The sequence below is a fragment of the Etheostoma cragini genome, chromosome 15 (assembly GCF_013103735.1).
Source record: "Etheostoma cragini isolate CJK2018 chromosome 15, CSU_Ecrag_1.0, whole genome shotgun sequence".
NCBI classification, from domain to species: domain Eukaryota; kingdom Metazoa; phylum Chordata; class Actinopteri; order Perciformes; family Percidae; genus Etheostoma; species Etheostoma cragini.
Genome location: NC_048421.1, coordinates 5,752,743 through 5,764,647, shown reverse-complemented (window position 1 = coordinate 5,764,647; position 11,905 = coordinate 5,752,743). Strand labels below are relative to the sequence as shown.

The following is an 11,905-nucleotide window of genomic DNA, read 5'->3' as shown; positions in this document are numbered from 1 at the left end:
TTCGTAATGGAAAACCAAAAAAAGCGAGTAGACCCGAGGCGAGTCGAGTAGATACCACGCAGTGGAAAACCGCCATAGTACTGCTTCTTTATCAGTTGCCTGTTTTTTTTCCACTGTGGACTGTTGCCATGGCGCCAGTACAATCTTAGGCAACAGCGTGTCAAACAGGCAGGCAGCTCTTGAGTGTGATGACAGAAGAAGAAATCTAACATCACCAACATGAGCAGAAGCACTATGAACAAAGCCTAACCAGAAAAGTGTTGAGTTAAGCACATTATGTGCAGAGCTTTGATGTACTAAATTGCGGGGCGGTAATCTAGGTCATCCAGGGTAAGAACACTGAACACCAACTTGCTCCCGACGCTGAGCCATCGCTGTGTGCAAATTCATCTGGTGCGCAGGTGATGCAGCCTCGGCCATCAGCGTATGTATGGGTGTGTGTGTGTGTGGGTGAACGATAAATGGTGACTATAGGCTACTATGTAAAAAAAACAAAAAAAAAACACTTTGAGTAGTTGTTAAGACTAGAAAAGTGCTATATAAATGCAGTCCATTTACACTTACATTGAACTATGTTTTCCAAATACTATATAAATTAAAAGAACATTTTGTCATTTTGGTAATTGCCGTCTTATCAATAGTTAGTTAAGAAAACAGACACCACTTTCAGGTTTGTAAGGTAAAAGTGAAGTCATAATTTATCATTTAACCACAATTATAACTGATATTGAGTTTGTTTTGGTTTTTGCCCAATTGTGTATGAATCAAATACAGTGCACACACACATGTATCATGTGAGCTCAACAAGATAATGAAACCCAAGTTGCTCTAAGTCACATTTCATCCACCTGTGAGATTAAAGTTGCCCAGTCAGCCTTTGTGATTAGTATTGTTCTTTGATTCCCCCAGGATCCACTTTTTAAACTACATGCCAGCGCCACAACGGGTACTTCATTTTGCCTCTATCAGCAGGAAACACAATGTCACAATGTTTAACACACCTGGCAGGTAGAGGCACTGCGAGAGCCCTGGCTGTGGCTCAGTGTTGTTCTCGTGACAGATTGAGCACAGCGTGATTGATTAACATGATCTGCTGCGGACAATGATTTCTGCTTGTGGGTCTGGCCTCTGGAAGGCTGCCATGTAAACCCAGGTGTGGGCACAGTTTACCGACTGAGCCGCTCAATATCTCAAGTAATTAGCAGCGCGGAGAGCAGAGAGGCAGCCAGCTAAGCATTTTGCTGTAACGCAGGATGCCATGATTAAGCGCTTTATTAAAAGCTGAGGGCTTCAAAAGTGGGTCAAACCAAGACTGTAAAGCTAAACCATTATTAATATCAATCATTATGCAGCAGTGTAAAGTGTATTGGGAGTACTATAAGACCGTTATTTTGTTGAATGAGTTGTGCTGAGGTTGGCAATTGCCATTCAATTAACATACATTGATCCTCATGATCTCACGGATGGCCGCATCAAACTCCTCAGAGTTATTGAAGTCGATAGTGATGACATGCGGCCTGCCAATGTACTGCTCTGCATACGGATGCTGAGAGGACACCTGAGGGAAGAAGAAATATCCACAAAATATATTTACAAATCACAATTCAACAATTGAAGTCAAGATTTGTGTTCATGTTTATTTGCCATTATAAGTGCCGTATTTTTTCTCAATCCATCAAGAGCATCTACCTTCCTGGAGGTGGGCTTCCCTCTGAAGAAGTCATGATTAAGAGAGCTGTGAGGGGGAATAAACTTGGGTTGAAGGAAGATGCAGCCATTGGCTATGGCCTCTAAAGGGGCGGGACCTTCGTAGGGGAAGCCAAATCCAATGAACAGCTTGACAGAAAAAGTAGATTAGGAGTCTTGACACTGAGCTGCTCATATCCAGGTAAACACTTAGCACTACAAACGCATAAAAACGTCAACAAAAATATTTCATTTTCACCCAGACTGGGTGTATGCAAACATTGGAGTCATCATGTTCCAAGCTCATGAAAGTGATGTTCCCACCTTGGCCTTTCTGAGGAGCTGCTGCAGCTCCTGCTGAGGCAGCAGACCGTGGTTCTTGACAAAGGCGGGCACCTCTGGAGGACGCTGCGTCTCAAAGTACACCGTCCCATGGATCTCCATGTAGCGATTCAGAATGTCCAGGAACTTTTCCTTTCCCTTTGAGACATACAGGTACAAAATAGGTTAATAAACTCAAAAAGGGGGCAATTTAAAGACCAAACCTACTGTCTCAACAGATTATTCGGCATCTATGTAGAACTTTTAGTTGTCTTATGTTGCTTTGAAAACTCACTAAAGTGCAGACTTCAATAGATAAATGCCGAGGAAGCTCTAGCTCACCTCGTAGTGGGCGCCCCATAAGTCCTTGAAAAGGGCCCAAGAAAAGCCCACAGGTGTTGGGAAAGGGCAAGAGTATCCCTGTGCCTAAATAAAAGTTTTGGTTCATGAAAATAAGGTAAGCTGATCTAATGCTCGTTAACACCATAATAATCATCATACTGATAACGATCAAGTACCTGTGAAGTTATGAAAGACTTAAACCAATGTTTATCTTCCGCATTGCCCGGTGGAGACAATTTGCTTGACTCATTTCACTGACATTAAAACTGAATTAGTTTATCTCAAAAGGTGTTTCTTTCAGGGAATGTTATGATTTATTCACTAATGCTATGCCTTCAAAGCATAAATCATTCATAAATGTCACCGAAGGGTTATACCTTATTTTTCATCTTGGGTCATTTTAATGTCTCCGGGAACATGGAGATGAAATCACACTTTATTCTACTTAAAGTAATATTCCTCCCCAAATCTCTTTAAAAATCAAAACAATCTTGGGTGTATGTTACAAGTTACAAGAATTACAATTGTTGTGTTTTTATAGTAATAAAAAATAAAAATAAAACTTTTTTTTCAAATTCATTGTTTTATCTAAATTGGCTTAGACGTTTTATTGTGCGCCTCTGTGCTACATTACAGAAAAAGTTTATAAGTTAGTGATAGTGCCAGATGTCAGGAACAAACTGAAGTGAACTATATTTTTGAGACAACAAAAGGTGGTGTTTTTTTTGTGTTTAGGGGATCAATAATGCCAGTGAAAAGCCAGTGTACTTACTTGAAGCTGTGAGAATCCATCAATGATGCATCATGGGATGATGAATACAGAATAGTACACAGTGAGAACAGAAATGAAGAGGAGGGGCGTGGAGTAGAGAGACCAGTGTTCAGGAAAACAGAATATGACATTAAGTATTAATCACTCTTCCTCTCATAGGACCTTTACAAGCTCTCTCATGTGAATCTCAAAATGTGGAGGACGAGCCTGCTCCCAACCAGGGGGATTCATTGTCTGGAGAGACGCCAACACATCTGTCTTTTACCTAATACTATCTTTCAGATGCACAAATGTTACAATGCAGCTCAACTTGCTTTGAGGAACAGGGAATGTTATGTCAGTGCAGGAACAAAGCTGCAGTCGCTGCAGTGAAACAAACCTTGTGGGAGGCTGCAACACACTTCAAAGTTACAGGAAAAACGAGAAACCTTGCCAATAGCTCGAAGGGAAAATTTACTCTAAACAAAAACAATTGTTCCTCTGCCATCACACTTCAGGCCAGATTCCTGCAGGAGAAACTTGTTTGTGGGAAATGTCACATCTAGCCGGTGTCTCACAGAGCACCTTGTCAAGGTTTGCTTAGGAAAGTAAGTTCTCCATACTTTACGTTTATCCTGATTTGATCAGATTCATCTGGGATGCAAGATTATAACGTATGAATTCAATCTGTCTGTCTGATTCATGTCATGTGTAGGGATATAATGACTCCACTAAAGCCAGATTCTCAAAGTCTGACATAGTGGGCTCCACCTCAGACAAAACGGAGACAATTGGGGAGCTCTGGAGGGCCTGAACAGGAATAATAATGTTAATGTGTGCTATGATTTAAACTATGTTTTTAGCCTATATTTGCCTACATTTTGGCACTTTGTCAAATTTAAAAGTATGCCGAATTAGCAATTCCTGTTTGCGATGTGCCCATGGACTATCACTGGATAAATTTAATAATGGAAAAAACTTTAAAACATGATGATTTTCAGGCAAATTCCGGAGTTGTTGAGTGTGTTCCGAGTTGCAAGAGTTAAGACTCCAAGAAGGAATATGATTTTTGACTTAAATTCACCTCACGCAGCGTCTCTGCCTTGCCTCCTCTTAAACTCTCCTGGGGCCCCCTGGGGAAGCATGCCTCAGTTTGAAAACCTCTGGCCTAAACCATGGTCCTAATTGGTGTCAAAACCCGATCAGTGCCCAAGAAAGTGTCCTAAAGTACATTTACATTTATTGGTTTATCCTAAAAATCATTTTGCACAGCACCATTTGCACAAATTTTATTAAAAGTACTGTATTTGTAACTTAAGGACACCTTATTTCTAAGCAGGATTTTTGACATAACAGTTCTTTATAATGTAATAACAACCAAACACTGTTTAACATAAGCAGAACAAATGTATAGTGTTTGTTAAGAGGACATCTTTACGAGAGTCATTAGGGTAATATGAAACCATGGTAGTAGGAAGTCTCTCATAAGAGTTGTGAAATGTCATGTTGCTCTTCCATAACAGATGGATACTTACTTGCTATTGAACCCAGAGTTACACAAGATGACATCACAATTATAGTAACAGGATAATCTAGGATTTTCTTTTTGTCTCTTTGACTCTGTGTCCCCTTTGAATATATGTGTACTGTAATTCTTCAATGCAAAGCCACAAAGTAAACAAGCTTTTAAAGGAACCAAATTTGAATGAAAATGAAAACCTGACCGAATCCAGTGACAGTTTTTGCAGGAGCTATTGTGTGATACTGACCTTCCACATGCTGGCTTCTTTGCCGTACACAACAGCCATATTGTTAACCTTGTTACGCTGAATGTTCAGCCTCTCCGTCTCATTCAGCTCCTCCGACACAAAACCCATAAAAGAGTTATCTGGAGTGTGGGCTGCCAAGGACAAACAAAGCAGTTGGCAACACAACATCTCAAGTCCAATTTCATATCTAAAAAAAAAGTGATTAAACTAAGAGGAGCAGCTGTGGGCATCCAGACTGATGCACATGTAGAGAATACAGAACAAAAGCAGCACTGTGGGGATTCTGTAAAGCTCAAATTCATAATGCTTTATTATCAGTAATCAGTATTCCATTCATTTGTGTGGCAGAGTGTGGTGAAACGACGCCACTGCTAACTTCATCAGTTAAACATTCATGTATTTGCATTCTCCTCAAATGGATGGTAGACCTTTACTGCATACTAATAAAATGAGTTGAAGCAACTTTACAAAAGTGACGCTTTCCTCTCCGCCATCTTTGCTAAGGAATCAATCTACAAGGAGTTTTGGAATCGCAGTTTTAACAGGCCACAGCTTACAACTCTCAGGACGCAAAACACTATGAATGGTAGCACACACACAAAGCAAATCTGCTACAGCGTGGAGATGCCAAGTGGGTAGCAGAAAGAAACTGTATTGTCAGTCAATTTTTAAACCAAGATGAAAGCTGACATCTTCCTCGGTATCATTTTGGAAGCAGCAGGGCCTTTGATTGTCACAAATTCAAAAAGCGGAAGTTTTTTTCTGTCACCAATTTCACCAAATGTGCTGTGTCCACCCTTTTCTATTCACTGACCCAATTGTAGCTGCTCACACTCTCAGTAACATGAACAAACACATACACAAATCAAAAACACTATGTTATTTGATGTCATCTGTGAGGGGTTATGTAGGATTGTTTCCCATAAGCAGGTGCACAACCTCAGTTAAGAGCAACATTTGTGTTAGCAAAATTAAAGCCCACATACGGAACATGGTCATGTACTGCTGGCCGCGAAGGTTCCAGTAGCCCCAGTTGGTTCTGTAGCCGTGCCGAGTGGCATACTCCTCATGGTTGTAAGCAGGCTCAGTGCCGAAGGTGTCAATCACTCGGATGTGGCACCTGGGAAGAAATAAGAAATAGGCTGAGCTAAAATTAGATCAAAGTTGCCTCTTGCTTTCACATAATACAGTCTCCATCTGACTGAGTGAGACAAACAACAGAAAAAGAAAAAAAAAGAAAAAAAAGTTATTTAAAAAAATTGCACCTAGTTTGGTTTAATTTCACCATACGCAGAATCCGTCAACATGACAGTCATTAAAATACTAAGGGTGTTGAAAAATAACATTGATTCACGTTTGTATCGCCATATTAAGCTCTATAGATCAAAAAGCGATTCATATATTATTTTTGTTTTGTAATGGTGTGTAATGGTAAAAGTATCTACGTGTACATAATGTGATTTATTTTTATTTTTTTTTAGATTTGTTGTTGAAAAAAAAAATGGTGCCACCCTAAAAATACCTTTCCCACTTTTAGCAAAGAGTTCATTTCAGTGACTTTAACCGCCTCGCTGTCAGAGTCTCAGTTTGTAAAGCTGTTAGTGGTGATGGATATATCTCGCCTCAACCCCCCCCTCCATGAGCAGAGTTTACAGGAGCCTCAAGGTGAGACATCTTAGGCTTAAATCACAGCCATGTATCACAGCCACCGCAGGGCCCTCTTCTGAAACAGAACCTCACACAACCTGGACCAAGTCTGAGATGAAATCGAGTCAAATATGCGGACCAATCCCTGAAATACATTTTTAAGGCGATGCTAAGCTCTCTTCCCGGGAGTGACTCTCTTTAGATTCTTAAACTTCTCTTGGATCCTCTGAAGGCTCTGTAAACTCTTTGGCAGGGAATGGATTACACTCATTCGACTTCATCAACACCGATACATATTGAAACATGGTGTGTAAATGTCCTCCTTGATCAAATTCAAAACAGAAGAGCCAGGATGGAACAGAGGAGACATTTTGTGTTTAGAAAGATATTACATCAGCACTTTATCAGCAGTGAATATTTATACTGGCAAGTCAAAAATCAATTGATGTAATTCAATCTAAAATGCATCAATGCCTTGCCTCTCTAGTCCGTGTCAGGGTAGGAAAGGAAATTAAAGTTCATGGTGCAAAGGCCTCCTCGGAAGCTTTTTCCCTGGGCGTGTTGGTGCTGTTAGCCAAATGGCTTGGTTCAGGCGCTAATAGAACCAAAGGTGTATCTCGTAAATTAGCCCAATAATAATACCCGGAATGGTACCAAACTTCTACAGTAGTTCAAATAGGTTCTGGACTCATGAAAAGAGGCATTTGAAAGTTTGTAAGTGCACCAGGAGTTTATTTAAATAACACTTACCTGATGGCTTCCAGTCTCTGCTGCTACCGCGGCCGGTGGCCCCACTAGCATTCTTTTTCAGCTGTACTCTAGTTAGCTTTTTGGGGTCCTTGGCTTTACTAGGATAATTGAAGTCGTCTTCACTGAAGTGTCTGCTACAGACACGTTAGCACTTCTTTAGTGTGATGTTGATTTTAAGAATGACAGGCCACTGCTCCGGGTCATTGTTGCATAACAGCAGATCATGGAAGGTCTCCGGATTGAACCTTTAAGCTTTTATACTGCAGCAAGGATAGATACAACCGGGTGGCACCTTAACCTTTTTTTTTTTTAATCTACACTGCAGTAGTCTGAAGTAACAGTGTCTTACTATCTCACAACAACCCTCTGCTCAGTCAAAGCAGACTTTTTTTTTTTTTTTTAAGTTTTATAAAAAGTATTTCAAATATCTTCCAGTTACCGAATTCTATGGAGGGTTGAATGCAGTAGCTTTTCCCTTCCACTTTTTACAGTTTTGCAAAGGACTTTTACGGGTTTTTCTCGGGTTTGGCTTGAGGTCATCGGGCAAAGGACCCTAGGGTGAAATTACTCGGCACCATCCCTTTAATGAATCCAGCACCCGTCTCCTCCTATGAGTTCAACCGCAATACAGCTAATCAATCTAATCTAAATGTATTACAACACACACCATTATCATGATTTTCACAATGCTATAAATTGTATATTTACTTCCCAGAGTTGCAGTTTGCATTAAAAGCTAATTGCATTGTTTTTCTTTGTTAGGAGAGAAAAATGTACTGACTGCTCCAGTGCTGCCCAGCTGAAGAAAAAACTCATTACAGAAAGAGCTTGTGGCCGCTCGGAATTGTGGTTAGTTTCTTTTAGCATTTTAAAATAAATTATGTATTTTTTGTAATACATAACTTGCATAGAGGCTAAGTCATTCAGTTAAGCAGACAACCTACTCCAACCTTTTTTTATATGATGCATATAAAGAGCAGAGTTTGTGATGAAGCCTGCACCTTGATTGATCAATGTCTCTCCCCCAAAGGGAGAATTCTGCTGATGAGGTGAACTTACAGGCCTAGTGTCTACCAGCCTGTAACACCAGCCAGTCAATACGCCAATAGTGTAGTAATTCAACAGAAAGGCATTTACTGGTCCCAAAAATGGATGCATCAAACAATCACTTAGAGCTTGGCAAACAGAAATAACAGTTTGTGTGTGTGAGTGAGAGAGCAAAAGACTGACTTGTGCTTCCTCAGTGATAGACCCATGTGTTGCTTCATTTGCTGCAAGCCGTGGTAGTCGGTGTAGATGAGGTCAAAGGGCAGAGGTCCTGTTAGAGGGCAGCTTCCTCTTCCTGGAGGGACGCCCAGAGACCTGCAGACAGGGCAGATGCAATATTAGCGTCAAACTGAGCCAAACAGTGTACACAGTTGCATCTAAAACAATCACTGTAATGCCACAGAAGTGGTGAAGCACACATAACTAAAGGGAAAAAAGAATAAAAGAGAAAACGCTAAAAAACTGTCGCTCTTTGAGAGAACTCAAGTAAACAGTAATGAGAAATCATTCCATACTTAAAGGACTATAAAAGCCTCTAAGTTGCGTTGTGAAGCATGTCAGTGTTCTCAGTGAGTCGGCTGAGCAATTTCACTGAACAATACAGAATTCAACACTACCAGGCAGACTCACTCATTCACTACTCCTTATGTAATAAACACTATGCAATACAATAATTGTCATAATTTTTGCATCCCAATAACAGCTATTAAGTCTGTCAAGTGTCGAGGGCACAGTGGACTCATTTTCACACTCAAATAAAAACACGGGCAGTAAATGTAGTGCTCTACACAGTAAATGGGGAGTGATTTGGACATTGAATACAACAAGGCTGCAGTATGTTTCAATCTAGTTTAAGAATCTTTTACCTTGTTTTTTACAACCGGCACACAGGTGATTGACGGCAATAATTCTGCATGTTTATGATATAATTAAAATGTGTTGATATAATCTGCCCTTTTTAATTTCCCTTCCGTGTGGTGAACCTGACGGGCTGGATCTGTCACAATAAAACATCCGCTGGCTAAAGAAATAAGGAATAAACGAAAACCAGACGAGTGCAGTTACAAGACAGCAAGACAGGAGATATATGTGTAATGTCTGCTGTGACAAAATACAGCGCAGCTTCAGAGTGGTCTGATTTCAGTTGGCTTCAAGGTAGCACTTTGAGAAAAACAGAATTAAGTGTGTCTGTTTCTATTACAAGAGAACGTGTTGCTTTGTCAAACTTCAGCAGTACAACAAATAATACAGCAGAAGAAGAGAGTAAGTGGATTTCTGTCAAATACTAAAAGCAGGTAAGATGTTTCCAACATGAGGTAGTTCATCCAACACTTTTCAATACAATAATGATGGGACCGACCGACCGACCCCCACACACACACACACACACACACACACACACACACACACACACACACACACACACACACACACACACACACACACACACACACACACACACACACACACACACACACACACACACACACACACACACACACACACACACACACACACACACACACACACACACACACACACACACACACACACACACACACACACACACACACACACACACACACACACACACACCATTATTGGCAGTGCTGTGGAGTTGCTGATGACATTTTCTGCACGTTCATTGAGGGACTGTTGATGCAGGGAATGCAACAAAACATTTGAGAAATTTTCCCAGAGTTTTAAGCAAAAATTCTAGCTACTTTTACTATAGCTTTCTCATGCAATGCATAACTAATAGATTAACAGGACTGATAGAACAAAGTACTTGCAATGGGAAAAAAGGCTGAATTTTAGATGTAAAAAAATGTAAACTTTCTTTGATCAAAAGGAGTTTATATCAATGGAGAAGCAAACCAACAGTAATGAAAGCATCTCTGTGAAGAAGATCATCAGACTTGCACAGGAAGCGGTGAAGAAGTCGGGAAATATGAACAATTTCACTGTCATCGACTCCATCATGAATCATCACTTCATGAAAGTGTTTGCAGCAACAGTCACAGATCAATGACCTTATACTCCCTCTTTCTGTGGCTACCTGGCTCGGAAACACATCCTGCACAAGCTGGTGTCTGCTAACACTAATACCTGCAAAACAAGACCCTATGGATGTTTCTTTGGACAGTGAACATATTTAGTCAGCAATGCAGCCTTGTGGAAACAGGCATGGCGGCCGGTTCCCCTACAGCAGATGGGATAATGAGTTAGGGCATGTCAGCCAATGGAGCTTTAAGCTGCGGTTTCATCAGTCAAAAAAAAAAATAGATACATAGCTAAGCATTTCAGGGCTTACACAAGCGCTCTTTACTTGGATTTCTGTTTTCTACAGTGTGTGAGGTGTGCAGCCAGGTGGATACAATATGGTCCAGCTGCCAGGGTCTCACCGCAGTGAGGTCATAAAACAGACAACTGCAGCAACTTCTTTAATATAGTTTACAAAGTTATTTACAGAACAGCGAAAGGCTCGAGACAAATTAAAAGTCAGAGATCTTCTCATGACATGTTAAGCAGGTATAACAAGGACTATGTTCACAATGTTACTTTATTGTGTTAGTATGCTAAACATTGCTAGCATTAACCACAAAGCACAATGCTGCAATGCTAACCCCCACCCCACTTTTTGCTAGAAGTTCAGTTTTACCCATTGTTTGAAATTAACCAGCACAAATAGAAATGATAACAATAGGTAAATCTGATAAACGACATCAACATCACCACCGGTCCTTTGGTTTTGTACCTTGGTCTCTTGTTCTGTTATGACACCAACAGAAGCTGAAGCATAACACTTTGCAGTCCCTCTTGCTCCTTAAGAGCCTGTTCTTTGGCCTGCTGCCCTTTGCTTTTAACTTGCCTGTTGACATCAGTCACACCTTGATGGGCACTTGAATTCTCGTGTCTGCAAACAGAGCACCAGTAAAAGATCACCGATAAGTGGCTGCTCCACTTAGAGCTTTCCTCTTCCCTGTCCTGTCCACTGACTCTTCCACTGTTCCTTGTGCCCTCTTCTAGTATCTCCTGTATGGTCTCTTCCCCTGTCCCTCCTGCTGTTTCCCGTGGTGTCTTCTCCACCGTCTCTGCCACCACTTCTTCCACTGTCTCCTTCTCTGATCTGACAACCTTTTTTAGGGGGCTTGCCCTTTTTCAGTGTCCAGAACACACAAAAAAATGTTCCTTTGCTTCTTCCTTGACATTTTTGAAAAAGACAAATGCAATGATTAATTTAGGCCTATTTTTTGACAGTATGTTAAACATTATTGAAATAATATCCAGATCACTCTGCTTTAATAAATGTAGTCTTAATGTACAGTAAGTAGAAAGACTATTTATAGAGTATAATTTGAAATAAAAATTAAGAAAAATAGCTTTAGTCCTTTCCATACACACCAACATTTCACTTAGTTTCAGATAACATAAGCCAGCCAAATCAGATCATAATTTAATAATAATGTATACTGTGTATTGATCCCACGTATATTGAAATTATAATTTACACCCTATTTTGTTAGAATCACACACACACACACACACACACACACACACACACACACACACACAACCACCCCCCCCCCCC

At 40.5% G+C, this 11,905-nt stretch overlaps 1 protein-coding gene across 3 annotated transcripts in view; it reads right to left on the bottom strand.

The window, feature by feature from the left end:
• The window catches only part of LOC117957512 (alpha-1,6-mannosylglycoprotein 6-beta-N-acetylglucosaminyltransferase B), a 51,223-nt gene that overhangs the window by 7,234 nt on the left and 32,084 nt on the right, over window positions 1-11,905 (bottom strand). Inside the window, exons 9-16 of one of the 3 annotated variants that reach the window (XM_034893317.1) lie at window positions 8,497-8,628; window positions 5,856-5,989; window positions 4,870-5,000; window positions 3,122-3,127; window positions 2,011-2,166; window positions 1,690-1,836; window positions 1,442-1,558; window positions 894-1,050 (exon numbers count right to left, since the gene is read on the bottom strand). In XM_034893317.1, the coding sequence (XP_034749208.1) occupies window positions 952-1,050; window positions 1,442-1,558; window positions 1,690-1,836; window positions 2,011-2,166; window positions 3,122-3,127; window positions 4,870-5,000; window positions 5,856-5,989; window positions 8,497-8,628 (922 nt within the window). In that variant the 3' untranslated portion in view covers window positions 894-951. Of the gene's footprint in view, window positions 1-893; window positions 1,051-1,441; window positions 1,559-1,689; window positions 1,837-2,010; window positions 2,167-3,121; window positions 3,128-4,869; window positions 5,001-5,855; window positions 5,990-8,496; window positions 8,629-11,905 lie in introns of those variants that run through there. The other 2 variants (XM_034893315.1, XM_034893316.1) reach the window with 2 other exon arrangements.